Source organism: Anomaloglossus baeobatrachus, chromosome 2, assembly GCF_048569485.1.
Source record: "Anomaloglossus baeobatrachus isolate aAnoBae1 chromosome 2, aAnoBae1.hap1, whole genome shotgun sequence".
Lineage (NCBI taxonomy): Eukaryota > Metazoa > Chordata > Amphibia > Anura > Aromobatidae > Anomaloglossus > Anomaloglossus baeobatrachus.
In genome coordinates this window covers 447,572,989-447,591,766 of record NC_134354.1, presented here as the reverse complement: position 1 = coordinate 447,591,766, position 18,778 = coordinate 447,572,989, and the positions used below count along the sequence as shown (strand labels likewise).

At 47.0% G+C, this 18,778-nt stretch overlaps 1 protein-coding gene across 4 annotated transcripts in view; it reads left to right on the top strand.

Moving 5' to 3' along the window:
- SCML2 (Scm polycomb group protein like 2) overlaps nt 1-18,778 on the top strand; it is a 175,515-nt gene that overhangs the window by 88,509 nt on the left and 68,228 nt on the right. For 3 of the 4 annotated variants that reach the window (XM_075336295.1, XM_075336294.1, XM_075336293.1), the window contains exons 4-5: nt 13,995-14,229; nt 15,600-15,688. In XM_075336295.1, the coding sequence (XP_075192410.1) occupies nt 13,995-14,229; nt 15,600-15,688 (324 nt within the window). The remainder of the gene's footprint in view (nt 1-13,994; nt 14,230-15,599; nt 15,689-18,778) is intronic. The other variant, XM_075336296.1, reaches the window with a different exon arrangement.

Genomic DNA, 18,778 nt, shown 5'->3' with positions numbered 1-18,778 from the left:
ACATCACACATCAGCTGATTGTATAAAAGCAGTTTATACAATCAGCTGATGCATCGGTGCAAAAAAAAAAAAAATTAAAAAAAAAAAAAATACTTATGTGCTGATTACTGGCAGCTCCTACAGCGAGTCTGATCCCGTCCGATCGCTGCAGCAGCTGCAGGTAATCAGAGATGAAGTCTCCTGACGCATCCGCTGATAACCGGCCGGGCGCGATAACCGAGACTTACGATCAGCTGACGCGTCAGGAGACTGCATCAGGGGATCCATCGCCAGGTCCTGCATCCTGCAGGCATACGTACCCGGGGAGACTGCACACACCCGGAGCGGCGGTACCGTGACAGGAGCTGGGAGCGGGCATGGCACCGGGACCCTGCAGACAGGTGAGTATGACTTTTTTTTTTTTTTTCTACTATTCACTTTTGTTTTCACAGCCGCTTCCACCTCCTACCTGTACATGGCGCCGCACGGCAGCTGACATGCACAGGACCGGAGGTGGAAGCGGCGGTGACGGTACCCGGAGGATTCACACTTCTGTGTTTACTGACAGAAGGAATCCTCTTCCTGTACATGTCACTTTACTACCCACCTCCTGCGTTTATAGCTGCATTTTTGGTCTTAGAAACGCACTAAAAGACACCAAAACGCACCTATTTGCGTTTCTCATTGCGTCTTTCAACATCCCAGTGCACTCAATGGATGAAAAGCGCAGTGAAAAACGCGGGAATAATTGACATGCTGCGTTTTTGTGGCACCACAAAAACGCAGCTGAAAAAAAACGCTGTGTGCAGATAGCAAAAATGAAAACTCATAGACTTTGCTGGGGAAGCAATGTTATGCAGTTTTCTGAGCAAAAACGCACCCGAAAACTGCGCAAAAACGCCGCGAAAAATGCACTGTGTGAACTTACCCTTAGGCTGGCCACAATAAAAGGCCACTCTATAATGTGCAATTTTATCACACAGCACAATGCCACAGATGTTGCAAGTTTTGAGGGAGCATGCAATTGGCAGAAATGTCCACCAGAGCTATTGCCCATAAATTGAATGTTCATTTCTCTACCATTAGCAGTTTCAAGGGCATTTCAGAGAATTTGGAAGTTCGTCCAACCGGTGTCACAACCACAGACCACGTTTAATCACACCAGTCCAGGACCTCAACATCCAGCCTCTTCACCTCTAAGATAATCTGAGATTGGCCACTAGACCGCTGTTGCAATAATCGGTCTACATAACCAAAGAATTTCTGCACAATCAAGAGCCATCTCAGGGAAGCTCATCTGCTGCTCTTCGTTCTCATCTAGGTCTCCATCTGACTGCAGTTTTAGGCCTAAGGCTCTGTGCCCACGTGTGCGTATTGCATGCAGTTATGCTGCGTTCTGCTCTGCAGCGTAACTGCATGCGTCCTGCGTCCCCTGCACAATCTATAAAGATTGTGCATAATCCATGCACACGTTGCGTTTTAGAATGCAGCGATTTGCATGCTGCCAAATCACTGTGTTCTAAAAAGCAACATGTCACTTCTTTCGTGCGCTTTGCATGCTGTCTCCATTCTGGGTATAGGGAGAGGCAGCATCCAGAGCGCACAAATTCTGCAGTCACCAAAGTTTCAGAACGGAGCTTGTCAGCTGCACTCTGAAGCGGACATGCAGTGACAAAACGCTGCGGTGCAGAGCGCACACACGTGGGCACATAGCCTAAGACACACAGCATGAAAATCGGATCGAGTGGAGTTCGATAAAACATCGCATTCCACTCGGACCAATATTACCCTATGTGTCAGCACACATGAGCGATTTTCTCTGCCCCAATCGGACCGAGAAAATAATTGCAGCATGCTGCGACTGTAATGTGAGACTTTTTCTCGCACCCATTCAAGTCTATGGAGCGAGCGAAAGATCGCACTGCACACGCGGTGTACCGCGAGTGCAGTGCGAGAATGGCAATAGCCGGCTACGGAGGAGAGAGGGAGATAAATCCCGCCCTCCCCTCCTCGGCACTGACCCGCCCCTCAGTGCCGGCCCGCCCCCCGCAGCTGAGGTCTGATCGCATGATCTTACCTCAGTCGCAGTGACACTCGCATGACACTCTGCTCCTGCTGTGCTTCCGGCGTGAGCCGAGTGTCATTCGAGGATCGCATTAGTCCCAGTGTGGCCCCGGCCTTGATGTTGTCACTGACTTGAGTGTGCAAATGCTCGCATTCAATGGCGTCTGGGACATCGGAGAGGTGTTCTAATCATGGATGAATCCTGGTATCCGCCGTACAATGCAGATGTCGCCATAAACGCAGTCTGCCATGTGGGTGAGCAGTTTGCTAATGTCATCATTGGCAATTGAGTGGAGGCGGTGGGGAAGGTGTATGTTATAGACAATCAACAGAGGTTAATTTTATTGATTCCCTTTTGAATGTACAGAGATACTGTGATGAGATCCTGAGTCCATTGTTTTGCTATTCGTCCACGACCATCACCTCACACCCAATACTGCAAAACATGCTGTCTAATTGACATCTTGATATGCCACACTTGTGAAGTGGATGGTTTAATTCTGCAAGGGAGAAATGCTCACTAACAAAGATTTACACAAATTTGTGAACAATATTTGATAGAAAAAGGCCTTTTCTTCAGCGCTCTATTGGGAGACCCAGACGATTGGGGTATAGCTACTGCCCTCCGGAGGCCACACAAAGCACTACACTAAAAAGTGCAAGGCCCCTCCCCTTCTGGCTATACCCCCCCGTGGTATCACGGGTTCTCCAGTTTTCAAGCTTTGTGCGAAGGAGGTCAGACATCCACGCATAGCTCCACAGATTTTAGTCAGCAGTAGCTGCTGACTATTTCGGATGGAAGAAAAGAGGGCCCATATAGGGCCCCCAGCATGCTCCCTTCTCACCCGTGGATGGTGTTGTAAGGTTGAGGTACCTATTGCTGGTACGGAGGCTGGAGCCCACATGCTGCTTTCCTTCCACATCCCCCTGAGGGGCTCTGAGGAAGTGGGATCCTGCCGGCCTCAAAGCTCTGACGCCGGGCTCCATCCACAGACCCATTTGAACCTGCTGGATACGGAGCTGGAGTACCGTTCAGGGACATGGCCCTGCACCATTACAGGTACTCTGTGTCCCCGTACACACAGGCACAGCACACTCCAGACTTGCTGGGTGTGCTAGTGCGCCGGGGACAGTAAAGGGTTACAGTCACTGCAGCTTTGCTGAGTGACTTTGTGTTTTGGGAACTACCGCGCCGGACGCTCCGGGAGCGGCGGCGCGGCTGGGACTTGTAGTTCGCCGGGGACTGGGCGCCGACCGCGCTTTTACGGCGGCGGCGCTTATAAATCCAGTCCCCGGCTTCTGCGGCCTAGTGCCGCTTCGTTCCCGCCCCCTCCCTGTCACTCAGGGAAGGGGACAGGCGCTGAGCAATCAGCAGCGCCGAGGGCTGGAGCCTTTTTACATGCTCCAGCCCTCTCACTGCACACTGTCGGACGCCGGATTCCCGCTCTGCCTTGGGGGCACGCCCACGGCCCGCCCCTCCTCACATGAGCTGGGGAAGAAGCCGGCAGCCATTACTGCAGTCCGAGCTCGGACTTTCGGCACCAAGGCAGGACGGTGGCGATCATACACCCGCTTATAGGCGGGCGGTAAGAGGCACACATAGTGCTGACCACGATATAACTGCAGTGTGTACATGTGTTGTTTTTTACTGCATAGGTCGCTATATGCCCGCTTGGGGAGCGACACATCAGCAGCAGGAAAGCAGGTGTGCTAAGGCACAGGCTTTCTAGGCTGCTTGTATTGCACGTACTGAAGTGTTCATTTGTGTTTATGCTTGTATGCTATACACTGCACTGTACAGTCGCTAGTCTTAGCTATATTCTCCTGGAATGGCTGGACTACAGCAGCAGAAAAACAAGGGTGCTGGGGCACAGGTTTTTTTCTATGCTGCTTGTATTGCATGGGCTGCAGTGTGCATTTGTACTTGTGCTTGTATGCTATACATAGCACTGTATGGTCACTCTTCTGGGCCATATTCCCCGAGATGACTAGTCTACAGCAGCAGAAGAGCTGGGGTGCCAGGGCACAGGCTTCTATGCTGCTTGTATTGCATGTGCTGCAGTGTTCATTTGTACTTGTGCTTGTATGCTATACATTGCACTGTAGGGTCACTCTCTGGGCTATATTCCCCTAGATGACTAGTATACAGCAGCAGAAGAGCAGGGGTGCCAGGGCACAGGCTTCTATGCTGCTTGTATTGCTTGTGCTGCAGTGGTCTTTTGTACTTTATGCCTGTATGCTATACATTGCAATGTACGGTCACCAATCTTGGCTATATACTTCTAGATAGCTAGTCGGCAGCGGCAAAAAAGCAACACAGATTTCAGTGCTGTTTTTACTACATGGGATGCTGTTCATGACACCGTCCCATTGTGTGCATGCTCCCCTGTAGCACGTCGTCTGCCGGGGTCTCTAGCACTTCGTCTGCCGGGGCTCTACTAGTTGTGGCCAAAGAAACCTCCTGTCAACCCTGTCCATGGACAGGGACGGAGTAGTCATAATATAGAGACTTGCACCCATGGGCAATCTACTTGACCAAAAGGCAACTCTTCAGGGCTTTGTTACTGACATCGCTCTCAATCCGGATACACCGGGTGGTAACGCCATACGGAATGATCCTATACCGTCCATCAAGGGAAGGTTGGATCTTTCTCCCTCAGCTCCCCCAGTGGAGATAGGAGACGAACAGGAGAAGTTCTTTTTCAGTATCTCACGCAGATATTGAGTATTTTTCTGGCCACGCTGACTTCAGAGAAGCAGTCCAGGAACACCACGCTTACCAGATAAGCGTCTTCTCCAAACGTTTTTAGGATATCCCTTTTCCCCTGACGTGGTCAGCGCTGGACCCAGGGTCCAAAGGTGGATTCTCCAATCTCCAGGCTTGCATATAGAGCCATAGTTGCACTGGAGATGGGGCTTCACTTAAAGATGCCATTCACAGACAGATGGACTCTGGTTGAAATCTGTCTAGGAGGCTATCGGCGTGTCGGTTGCTCCGGCATCCACAGCCGTATTGGCAACCTAACCTTTTCAGCTGTTCTTGCGCAGCTGACCTTGAGCAGGGACATCTGTACCGCAGAGGCGTCCGTAACACCGCAATGTCTGCACTGCGACTTACCCTGTTAATACTGTCCTAAAAGTACAGTCGAGGTTTCGGTCCTTCCCAAGCTCCGGCAGGTCCCAATTGTCCTCGTGCAAAAGGGCTACAAAACCTCAGACGGGCTCAGATTCCGGCCGGGCTCAATCTCGCCCAAGGAAGGCAGTCGGAGGAACCGCTACCAAGGCGGTCTCCTCAGGACTCTCAGCTCTCTCTCTCTCTCTCCGCATCCGCGGTTGATGGCAGACTCCCCCGCCTTTGGCGACATTTAGCTGCCACAGGTCACAGACCGGTGGGTGACGGACATTGTGCTCACGTGCACAGGACAGTGTTCTGTTCTCGTCCTCCGACTCCATTCTTCAGAACGGCCCCACCTCTCCACCGAGCAGATGCCCTGCTGCAGGCGGTGGACGCTCTAAGAGCAGAAGGAGTGGTGATCCCTGTCCCCCCTCAGGAACGAGGGCGAGGGTTTGTACTCCAATCTCTTTGTGGCTCCAAAAATGGACGGTTCCTTCCGTCCTGTTCTGGTCCTGAAACTGCTCAACGAGCATGCGAACGCCAGGCGGTTCCGGATGGGATCCCTCCGATCCGTCATTGCCTCAATGTCTCGAGGAGACTTCCTTGCCTCAACAGACATCAAAGATGCCTATCTCCACGTGCCAATTGCTACGGAGCACCAACGTTTTCTACGTTTTGTGATAGGAGACGAACATCTTCAGTTCGTAGCTCTGCCATTCAGTCTGGCGACAGCCCCACGGGGGTTCACCAAGGTCATGGCAGCAGTGGTAGCAGTCTTGCACTCTCAGGGACACCAGGTGATCCCGTACTTGGACGATCTACTCGTCAAAGCACCCTCCCTCGAGGCATGCCAACGCAGCCTGAATGTTACGCTGGAAACTCTCCAGACTTTCGGGTGGATCATCAATTTGGCAAGGTCAAATCTGTCTCCGACTCAATCACTAACGTATCTCGGCATGGAGTTTCATACTCTATCAGCCATAGTGAAGCTTCCGCTGAACCAGCAGCGTTCACTGCAGACAGAGGTGCAGTCTCTCCTTCAAGGCCAGTCGCACCCCTTAAGGCGCCTCATGCACTTCCTAAGGAAGATGGTGGCAGCCATCGAGGCAGTTCTCTTTGCGCAGTTTCATCTGCGCCAACGGCAATGGGACATTCTCCGCCAATGGGATGGGCAGTCAACCTCCCTGGACGGGAAGTCTCCCTTTCCCTGACGGCCGAGGACTCTCTGCAATAGTGGTTTTTTCCCACCTCATTGTCATAGCCCCCATCCTGGGCAGTGGTCACGACAGATACGAGTCTGTCAGGGTGGGGAGCAGTTTGTCTCCGCCACATGGCTCAGGGTACGTGGACTCAGCAGGAGTCCACCCTTCAGATCGATGTTCTGGAAATCGGGGCAGGGTATCTTACCCTATTAGCTTTCCAGAAGTGGCTAGAAAGAGAGCAGATCCGAATCCAGTCGGACATCTCCACAGCGGTGGCATACATCAACCACCAAGGAGGGACACGCAGTCAGCAGCCTTCCAGGAAGTCCGGCGAATCCTCATGTGGGTGGAGGACACAGCATCCACCATATCCGCAGTTCACATCCCGGGCGTAGAAAACTGGGAAGCAGACTTCCTCAGTCGCCAGGGCATGGACGCGGGGGTATGGTCCCTTCACCCGGACGTGTTTCAGGAAATCTGTTGCCACTGGGGGGTGCCGGACGTCGACCTAATGGCGTCTCGGCACACCAACAAGGTCCCGGCATTTATGGCACGATCGCGCGATCACAGAGCTCTGGCGGCAGACGCCTTAGTGCAAGATTGGTCGCAGTTCCGGCTCACATATGTGTTTCCACCTCTGGCACTCTTGCCCAGAGTACTGCGCAAAAATCAGATCCGATTGCAGCCGCGTCATACTCGTCGCACCAGACTGGCCGAGGAGATCGTGGTACCCGGATCTGTGGCATCTCACGGTCGGCCGACCGGGGTCACTACCAGACCGACCAGACTTACTGTCTCAAGGGCCGTTTTTCTCCATCGGAATTCTGCGGCCCTGAACCTGACTGTGTGGCCTTTGTGTCCTGGATCCTAGCGTCTTCAGGATTATCCCAAGGGGTCGTTGCCACCATGAGACAGGCTAGGAAGCCCACGTCTGCTAAGATCTACCACAGAACGTGGAAGATTTTCTTAATCTGGTGCTCTACTCAGGGAGTGTCTCCCTGGCCATTTGCATTGCCTACTTTTCTTTCCTTCCTACAATAGGAGTTAGAAAAGGGCTTGTCGCTAGACTCCCTCAAAGGGCAAGTCTCAGCACTATCCGTGTCTTTTCAGAAGCGTCTAGCACGTCTTTCTAAGGTGCGCACGTTCCCGCAGGGGGTTTGTCATATCGTACCCCCGTACAAGCGGCCGTTAGATCCATGGGATCTGAACAGGGTTCTAGTTGCTCTCCAGAAGCCGCCTTTCGAGCCTCTGAAGGAAGTTTCCTTTTCTCGCCTGTCACAGAAGGTGGCGTTTCTCGTTGCGATCACATCGCTTCGGCGAGTGTCTGAGCTGGCAGCTCTGTCATCCAAGGCTCCCTTCCTGGTGTTTTCACCAGGACAAGGTAGTGCTGCGCATCATTCCGGAGTTTCTCCCTAAGGTCGTATCCTCGTTTCATCTTAATCAGGATATCTCCTTACCGTCCTTTTGCACTCATCCGGTTCACCGGTATGAGAATGTTTACGTTTGCTAGATCTGGTGAGAGCACTCAGAATCTACATTTCCCGCACGGCGCCCATACGCCGTTCCGATGCCCTTGTCGCTGGTACGCGCAAGAGGTTGCAGGCTTCTAAAGCCACCCTGGCTCGATGGATCAAAGAACCAATTCTGGAAGCCTACCGTTCTGCAGGGCTTCCGGTTCTTTCAGGGCTGAAAGCCCATTCAACCAGAGCCGTGGGTGCGTCCTGGGCGCTACGACACCAGGCTTCGGCTCAACAGGTGTGCCAGGCAGCTACCTGGTCGAGTCTGCACACTTTCACCAAACATTATCAGGTGCATACCTATGCTTCGGCGGATGCCAGCTTAGGTAGAAGAGTCCTGCAGGCGGCAGTGACACCCCTGTAGGGGAGGGCTGTTTTGCAGCTCTAACATGAGGTATTTCTTTACCCACCCAGGGACAGCTTTTGGACGTCCCAATCGTCTGGGTCTCCCAATAGAGCGCTGAAGAAGAAGGGAATTTTGTTACTTACCGTAAATTCCTTTTCTTCTAGCTCTTATTGGGAGACCCAGCACCCGCCCTGTTGTCCTTCGGGATTTCTTGGTTGTTTGCGGGTACACATGTTGTTCATGTTGAACGGTTTTTTCAGTTCTCCGACGTTATTCGGAGTTAATTTGTTTAAACCAGTTATTGGCTTCCTCCTTCTTGCTTTGGCACTAAAACTGGAGAACCCGTGATACCACGGGGGGGTATAGCCAGAAGGGGAGGGGCCTTGCACTTTTTAGTGTAGTGCTTTGTGTGGCCTCCGGAGGGCAGTAGCTATACCCCAATCGTCTGGGTCTCCCAATAAGAGCTAGAAGAAAAGGAATTTACGGTAAGTAACAAAATTCCCTTCTTTGTGTACATAGAAAAAGTCAAATATGAGTTCAGTTCATGAGAAACTTGAGCAAAAACAATTGTTGAATTTATATTTTTGTTCAGTGTATACATTGTACTACATTATATCAGCGATCAGACTAAAAAAAGTTACAATTCCAAAGACGAAGTAAAAAAAAAATGAAAAAAATTAAACTTTGAAAAATATTTTTTAAAAAAATGAAAAGAAACCTATCCAATATTTACGTATATTTATGTAAAATAAACAATAAACAGTACACATTTATTGTCGCCATGTTTAGAACAATCCGATCTATAAAACGATCACTAGTCAACCCCTTCAGTGAACACAGCAAAATTGGCTTGTATTTTTTTTTTTTTTTTTAGAAAGAATGCTTTTTCATCATGCGGTCGGAAAAAAGTGGAATAAAATGCAATCAAAAAGTTGCATCTAAATAAAAATGGTATTACTAAAAATCTCATCTTGTCCTGCAAAAAAACAAGCCACTACTCGGCTCAATCAGCAGAAAAAAAAATAAGAAAAGCTATATCTCTCAGATTATAGCCATACAAAAAAGTGGGTTTTCTTCGGCGCTCCATTGGGAGACCCAGACGATTGGTGTATAGCTACTGCCTCCGGAGGCCACACAAAGCATTACACTAAAAAGTTTAAGGCCCCTCCCCTTCTGGCTATACACCCCCAGTGGGATCACTGACTCACCAGTTTTCTGCTTTGTGCGAAGGAGGTCAGACGTTCCTGCAGGGGGATTATCACATTGTCCCTCCGTACAAGAGGCCGTCAGACCCATGGGATCTGCACAGGGTATTGATTGCTCTCTAGGAGCCGCCCTTCGAGCCTCTGAGGGTTGTTTTCACTTTCTCGAAGAAGCGCCTAGTACGACTTCCTCAGGAGTTTCTCCCTAAGGTGGTATCCCCTTTTTATCACAATCAGGATATCTCCTTACCTTCCTTTTCTCCATTTCATCGATATGTAATGGCTTTGCATTGTTGGATCTGGTGTAGAGCACCCAGAATCTACATTCCCGCACGGCGCTCCTGCGCCGCTCGGATGCACTCTTTGTCCTTGTCACTGGTCAGCGCAAGGGATCGCAGGCTGCAACATCCACCCTGGCTCAATGGATCAAGGAACCAATCCTTGAAGCCTACCGTTCTACTGGGCTTCCGGTTTCATCAGGGCTGAAGGCCCATTCTACCAGAGCCGTGGGTGCGTCCTGGGCATTACGGCCCCAGGCTACGGCTCAACAGGTGTGCCAGGCAGCTACCTGCTCGAGTCTGCACACTTTCACCAAACATTATCAGGTGCATACCTATGCTTCGGCGGACGCCAGCCTAGGTAGAAGAGTCCTGCAGGCGGCAGTTGCCTCCCCGTAGGGGAAGGCTGTCTTGCAGCTCTAACATGAGGTATTTCTTTACCCACCCAGGGACAGCTTTTGGACGTCCCAATCGTCTGGGTCTCCCAATGGAGCGCCGAAGAAGAAGGGAATTTTGTTACTTACCGTAAATTCCTTTTCTTCTAGCTCCTATTGGGAGACCCAGCACCCGCCCTGTTGTCCTTCGGGATTTTTGGTTGTTTTCGGGTACACATGTTGTTCATGTTGAATGGTTTTCAGTTCTCCGATGTTACTTCGGAGTGAATTTGTTTAAACCAGTTATTGGCTTTCCTCCTTCTTGCTTTTGCACTAAAACTGGTGAGTCAGTGATCCCACTGGGGGTGTATAGCCAGAAGGGGAGGGGCCTTACACTTTTTAGTGTAATGCTTTGTGTGGCCTCCGGAGGCAGTAGCTATACACCAATCGTCTGGGTCTCCCAATAGGAGCTAGAAGAAAAGGAATTTACGGTAAGTAACAAAATTCCCTTCTTTTTTCTCTAAAATTGTTTGTGTAAAAACGGCAAAATAAAAAATATATATTCTCTTATACTGCACAAGGAACAACGGAAAAAAACAAATAAAAACAATTCTTGAACCGCTGTTGATTTGTTGATGCCTTTCAAAGTTTGCAGTAAGGTTCGGCTCAAGTTTTATCTTGCGCTTTACGCTGAGCGCTTACACTGGGGTTTTCATGTAAATTTTTGAAATGCGCGATTCAGACAAAACCCCCCACAGAACATTCACTATAATGTAGACTGAGTAATTTTGGACTCTCTCTTGCCTATAATCGGCAGTGTCTGTCTTTTTTTTAAGCATACGTAAAAGCACTGACAACCACAGTTTTGTGCAGTTCTGAAAAGATGGTCACTACTGAACGGAGGCCAGATGGAGTCCAGAGTAACGTCATTAGAGTGAATCTGATTTACGTCATTGAGAAATTTAGATGGAAACCTTGATGTGAGTGCTCAGTGTAGAGCACTGGGTAAATATGGTCTAAAATGCTATGTAAAATTTATTCCTAAGAAAAGCTTCAACTCCATCCACAAAAAAACTAAGTCCCTAATAAGAGTTGTCATCTGTCAGTGCAACTATGGGTATAAGGGCTTTTCACTTGGTAACCCAAAAGCTTTGGAAACGCTAAATGGCTCCTTGCTGTACCTCCTGCCCCCCTTCCCAAAAGAAATCCAGCAAATTTTGCGCTCTCAAATCTAAATGTCCACCTCTCATCTGAACCCCATTGAATGCCTAAACTGCAGCTTGTATCCACATATTCGTTAGTACTGAAGCAATAAGAGGCTGCAAAATTTCCGGCGTCTCGCGTTTCAGAGCCACGAGCTAGGCACAATGTACGGGCACTACAATGTCAGACTTGCAATTTTCAATCTGCAACTTCCACGGCGTGTGTTTCTAGTAAACATCCATGGAGTCAAAATTGTCACTACACCTGTAGATAAATTCCCAAAGGGTTGTATTTACCGAAACGGGGTCATTTTAGGGGGGGGGGATTTTTCTCTTATGGCACTTAGGGGCTCTGTAGATGAAGTCTGCAAACTATGCTGCAACATTTTTTTGCTCTAAGAGTTAAATAGCTCTTCTTCCCTCCCAATGTAAAACCTGGGGCTAAAACAAACGTTTTGTGGTAAAAATGTAATATTTTTTTTTTTTCTTTATTGCCAAATTGTATAAAATTCTGTGATACACACCTGTGGTGTCAATGGGATCACTGCACCCCTAGTTGAGTTGATTGAGAGATGCAGTTTGTACAGTGGGGTCATTTAAGGAGATTATGGGGAAGTTCGTCTGTTCTGCTGGCACCTCAGGGGCTCTGCCAATGTGACATGGCTCCCAAAAACCATAACAGCAAAATCTGCTTGAAAATATGACTCTTTAGGGGGCTTTACACGCAACAATATCTCTAACGATATGTCGTCAGGGTCACGAAATTCGTGACGCACATCCGGCATCGTTAGCGACGTTGTTGCGTGTGACACCTATGAGCGAGTGTTAACGATCAAAAATACTCACCTAATCGTTGATCGTTGACACGTCGTTCATTTTCAAAAAATCGTTGGTGGTGCTGGACGCAGGTTGTTCGTCGTTCTTGAGGCAGCACACATCGCTACGTGTGACACTCCGGGAACGACGAACAACAGCTTACCTGTGTCCTACGGCTACAAGGTTATGGTGTCGTTAATGCGGCTGGTCTCCGCCCCTCCGCTTCTATTGGCGGGCCGCTGTGTGACGTCGCTGTGATGGCGCACGAACCTCCCCCTTAAAAAAGAGGTTGTTCGCTGCCCACAGCGACGTCGCTAGGAAGGTAAGTACGTGTTACGCGTACTAGCGATGTTGTGCGCCATAGGCAGCGATTTCGTCTGATGAACAAACAACGGGGGCGGGTGTTTTCACGAGCGACATCGCTAAGGTATGTTGCTGCGTGTAAAACAGCCTTTTCTGTGCCTCCAAAAGTAGTTTTCAACCATGTATTTGATATTGGTGTAGTCAGAGGAAATTGCATAACAAATTATATGGTCCATTTTCTACTGTTACTCAAGTCAAAATGAAAAAAATTGGGGTAAAAGCAACATGTTTTTGGGGAAAAATGAATCCGTTATAAATTTCTCAGATGCAAGTTGCTCCCCACACTTATACTTTGTCTAGTTTACAAAATGGGATAACTCTTTGGGGTTTCCACTGTGCAAGGCACATGGGGGGGCTCTGCAAATGCTTCTTCCCTTCTGAGCCCTGCCATATAACTAAACAGCAGTTTTCTCCACATATGAAATATCAACGTACTCGAGAGAACCTGGAGCATGCGATATTACGCAAAAATATCGTCCTAAATTTAGCACTAATATAAAGTACAATATGTCAGGAAAACCTGTCTTGGAATTGCTGGGATCCGTTGAAGCGTCCAGAGTTATTTCAAAGTGACCGTGGTCAGAATTGTAAAAATTTGGCCTGGTCATGAAGGTTAAAACAGGCTGTGGGTGAAGGGGTTTCGGAAACCATGAATATTAGACTAGGGTGTGGGGACATATATAGAGCAGCGTAAACTGTAACAATGAATAGCTGATGCCAAGCGTTGGAGCCACCCCCACCCTTCAGTCTAGTATTGATGGGCTACCCTTAGGCTATGTGTCCACGCTGCGGAAAATGCGCGGATTTCTCGCGGAAAAGCCGCGGATTTCCCGAAAATCTGCAGCAGCGGCACTTCCCAGCCATTTCTATGGCTTTTTGGAAATGCTGTGCCCATGCTGCGGATTTTTCCACGGCGGATTTGGTGCATATTTTGATCCGGAAAAATCTGCAACATGTCAATTATTGTTGCGGATTTTGATCCGGATTTTGGCTTCAGAATTGGGGAAAAAAAAAAAAAAAAAAAATCCGCACCAAAATCCGTGGTAAATCCGCACCTTTGAAAAGGTGCGGATTTTGTGGGAAAGCCACGGATTTTCATGCAGAAAAATCCGCAGCAACATTCTACCGTGGACACATAGCCTTACGTTGTTTTTTACCTTTTTAGAATCTCATTGAAATATTCAACTCTTTATAACAAATTTAAAACTGTTTTTTTCGTGTGTATTTTATTCTTTTTGTAAGCCATGATGAGCTTAGTAACCATCAGCAGTTGACATGATAAATAAAAAAATGTATAAAGTGTATATCATACCACAAAATAAAAAAAAATTTGTATTAGTTAAAATCTCACATTGATAGAAATCCACACCCCGATGGATAAGTCCAGTGCCTGTTGATAGTGCACAATGTCTAATTCAGGATACAATAAAGTTAATGTATCAAAGTGTGAGTACCCAAAATGGTGACCCCCCCCCCTTCGGTGCTGCTGTTATTTTGTGTAGTGTGAACCAGGATTTTATATTCTATTCTTTGTAGTCTAGGAGTCCACCGTGTAATGAATTTAAAACTGGTATGAAAGTGGAAGCTCACGACCCTCGAAATGTTACCTCCGTTTGTATAGCCACTGTTGTGGGCATCTCTGGAGCTCGCTTGCGATTAAGACTGGATGGCAGTGACGATAAAAATGACTTCTGGAGGCTGGTGGACGCCTCGGATATCCAACAAATTGGTACATGTGAAAAAACTGGAGATATGCTGCAGCCACCCTTGGGTAAGTACATTGGAGAAGGTTTATAAATTGAGACACATTGGTCGGAATGTAAGCGATGACCAATCATTCCTTACTACTGAAAAGATGGTGTAGAGGTTCAAAACACTTTTGGCCTCCAGAAAAAAACCAAAACGCTGCAAAAATGCCCCTTGTGAACATCATGGCCTAAAGTAGTAGGGTGGTACAGCAAGAACTGTGCTACATGTGAGGAGCTGACCCTTATATTAGGGCGATGCTGACTGCTGTCGGTGACTGTGAATAATGACGCCCTGATGTGACAGTTGTAGTTTACACTGGCATGATTTGTACATGTTGCACAGTTCTAATATCCGTACACCCTGGATAGCTTGCAGCAGTGCATGGTTTATGTATAGATATACTTTACCATACAGTGAGGCCTCCTTCACACGTCAGTGTTTGTGCATCACTGATTGTATGCCAAGTCCAGGAGTGGAAATTACAGAGAAACTATAATGGGGAAAATGACACCAGCTCCGTGTTTTGGGGGACACTCCTGGGTCTGGCAACAAATACTATGTGAATAAAGACTAAGACTATGTGCGCACTAGAATGTCTTTTTTCTCAAGAAACTTTCTTGAGAGACATTCTGGGAGTTGAAGATTCCCGCACCTGCGGGAAAAAAATGCACCAAATCCGCAGTAAAAACACATGTGTTTTAACCGCAGATTAGCCGCGAATTTACCGCGATTTCACAGCGGATTTTCCGCAGGTTGTTTCTGACACATGCAAGTATAGAAATTCCGCAGGTAATAATGGACATGCTCATTTTCTCAAAGTTTCTCGAGAGAATTTTCTCAAGAAATTTTCTTGAGAAAAATCCGCAGCGTGCGCACAGCTATTTTTTTTACACATAGGTTTTGCTGGGAAATGTCTGCAGAAAGATTTCTAATCTTTCTCAAGAAATTTCCGCGGCAAATCCGCGGGTAAATCCGCGGGTAAAACTGTCTAGTGAGCACATAGCCTAAGGGGTACTTTGCACGCTGCGACATCGCTAGCGATCTCGTTAGCGATGTGAAATGCTAGATCGCAAGTGCGATCTTTCGAGATCGCACATAGGTCATTTTTACACATGTGCGATCTCGAAAGATCGCACTTGCGATCTAGATTTCACATCGCTAACGAGATCGCTAGTGATGTCGCAGCGTGCAAAGTACCCCTTAGGGTTGAGAAAGGGAGCAGTTACATAGTGTTTGGTTGTTATTTATTTTTATTTATTTTTTATTACAAATCTTTGATATTGTGCATATTTTTTTTCAAATTAATATTGCTTTTGTAAAATAAGAATCTGAATATAAAAAGTGCAGCCACATTTTTGGTAGTGATATTTCTGTTCTTGCTTTCTCGGGAAGGATTTCGGATGAATGCCTCCTCTTGGCCTATGTTTCTGTTAAGAACACTAAATGGAGCAGAAATGGCACCAGCTGCATACTTTAAAAAGGTAGGTTCATGCTCTTTTTAGTTTCCAGCCACATTAACACAATTCTGTTTTTACATCCGTTTCAAACTGACCTTTTTTCTCTGTCATCCGTTTTGGATCCGTTTTACATCTGAAGGCTGTAGACTGTCTGAACTTTTTTTTTTTATCCCATTGGCTCGACATTGTATCAGCGAAACAGAAAAAACACAGATGGAACACTGAAGTACAAAGAAAATAATATTCCTCATAACCATCTATAATAATGTGGGTCTGCGGATGCCCCTGATGGGGAGAATCCGTGGCCAGCACTTACTCCATAACAGCAATAGAAGCAGGAGAACGGGAGTACTATATAGTGCAAAATCTCACAAATATTTATTGAACATTGCAAAATACAAAAAACACACACCAGGAAAAAATGGCCATGATTAAAAATTACAATAAAAACAGCATGGGAAGGGAGATTAATCTCTGAGTATGGGGACAACGATGATTTTAAAATGTATAAGCACCCATATGCAAAAGATGGATTATTAGTATAGCACAATATATCTATTATATGCAAAAACAATGTTTATGCAAATACCCCAGACTAGAGAGGACCGTATACGACCCAGACGTGCTAATCCTAAAGTATCAAAAAAATACACAGTGGCAGATAAGCATGAGAGTCGCAATGTCCAAAGTATGTCTTCTGTTTTCATCTATTTTTAAATTGATCCAAATAGACATTAATAGCCGAATATGATATGCAAAACAGATGACCGTAGGACATGCTCTGAGATTCACTGACCAGAGACGCATCCATTTTTTTAAAACAAGTGTGCATATGGATGAATTAAACGCTGTTGGTCCGGGTGCTGTTTGGGGGGGAATTGACAGCAAGCAAACGTACAACCGATGTCTGAATGTAACCTTTACAATAAAATGTGCTTATAACCGTAAAAAAAAAAAAATCCTCATTGGGTGAAAGGATAGGGTAAAAAAAAAAAGCAAATCCACTATTTTATTTTTAGTGCCACGGTTAAAATAACCTGGCAATGGGATATTGTATATATGTAAGTCTACTAATGGGACTAAACGTCAGGCCCCAATGAAAAATAAATAACTGAAAATTAAAAATTAAAGCAAGTGCGGTATACATAACGAGTCTTCAGTGCAGATGTAACTGCTTCCGGGCTGCTCACTCTTCTTCCGGGGCCACTCATATACCTTCATGCATATTCACTGCTTCCCCCACCCACCGGCTGTCCTGGTGACTGTGATTGGTTGCAACATGTCGTACTACTTGCAATCACAGACCCAGTCTGCTGGTCACTGTAGACTGACGTATAAAAATCAATAAATTCTCGTAGGGTGCACCCATATTCTGATACCCAGCACCGATAAAGCATACGGCTACAGGCTGCAGCCCCCAGCCATGCGCTTCTCTTGTTTGTGTATTAACATAAGAGGAACTGCATGCAGGTTTTTTTTCTTCAATTAAATAATTAAATAAAAAAAAACCCACACACAACCCAATTTTGATACCCAGCCATAATAAAGCCGACAGCTGGGGTCTGTTATTCTCAGGCTAAGGAGACCCATGGTTACTGCGACCCCCCCCACCCCCCACCTTCCCGTGTAAAAATACAGCCTGCAGCAACCCAGAATTGTTGCATTCATTAGGTGCTACAATCCCAGAACTTTATCCATTTCACAGAAATTGCCCTGGTGCGGTTGCAATCAGGGTAATAAGGGGTAATAGCTCACAGCTGCCACTAAGCCCGAGATTAGTAATGGGAGGGGCATGAGACCCCCCACCCCCATTACTAATATGTAAGTGAAAATAAATAAACGCAAACTGGCAAAAAAATCCTTTATTTGAAATAAAATACAAAAAAATGAGCCTCTTTCATCAATTTATTAACCCACAAAACACCCAGGTCTGCTGTAATCCAGACAAGGTCCCATGATGATTCCAGCTCTGCTACATCTGAAGTGACAGGGGGCAGCCATAGAACATGACTGCTCGCTGTGAGCTGTAGGCAGAGAATGAACCGTGCGATGAGCGGTGGCGTTGCTCAGGTTGTTTGCAATCACATCTGGAGATTCCAACAGTCCCCTACATGTGATTGCAGGTAAACTGACCTCTGGTGAGGCCACTGCGTTCACAGACCTGCTTCTCTTGGCAGAAAACCTTGTTTGTTTGTTTTTGCCAAGAGATGCAGATTTGGTGCTAAAGTTTCAACAGCATATTCATGCACCCAATGTACACCTCCTGGCAAAAAAAAAACGCATCCCTACCGCATGATCACCAAATTTGCATCTCTTGGCCCACAAAATGTAAAAAAAACAAACTGTTTGGATGCTGTTCAGTGCGGTTTTCTACCAGGAACTGCTAATTTGGTGCTGAATTCTGGTGCACCTCCTGGCAGAAAACCGCACTGAAACTGCATCAAAACATATTTTGTTTTTTGTTTTTTGCATTTTTGAGCCAAGAGATGCAAATTTGGCTATTGAAATTTATGAAATTTATTTAAACCCAAAAACAGGCAGGTCTGACGTAATCCACACGAGGTCCCACGACGATTCCAGCTCTGCAATATCTGAAGGCACAGCGCACGGCCATACAACATGACCACCCGCTGTGAGCCTCAAGCAGAGAATAAATGAGCCACAACGATGAGCGGTGACATCACTCTGGTTATTTGTTGTCATAGCTTGAGGTTCCCACAGTCCTCTACCTGCGTCTGCAGTTAAACTGACCTCAGTAAATGTAGTGACCTCACCTTAGTTCACAGCCGTGCATCTCCTGGCAGAAAACCGCTGGCTGTTTATTTTTTTTTTTTACCAGGAGATGCAGATTTGGTAAAATTTTTACACCATATTCCTGCACCCAATCTACACCACCTGGCAAAAAACGCATCATGCCAGGTATAGATTGGGGGGGGGTGCAAAAATTCCCTGGTATAAAAATATGGTGTAAAAATTTTAGTACCAAATCTGAATCTCCTGGTAAGAAAAACCCAGTGGTTTTCTGGCAGGAGATGCAGGGTTGTGAACTAAGGTGAGGTCACTACATTTACTGAGGTCAGGTTAACTGCAGTCGTAGGTAGGACAGTGGGAACC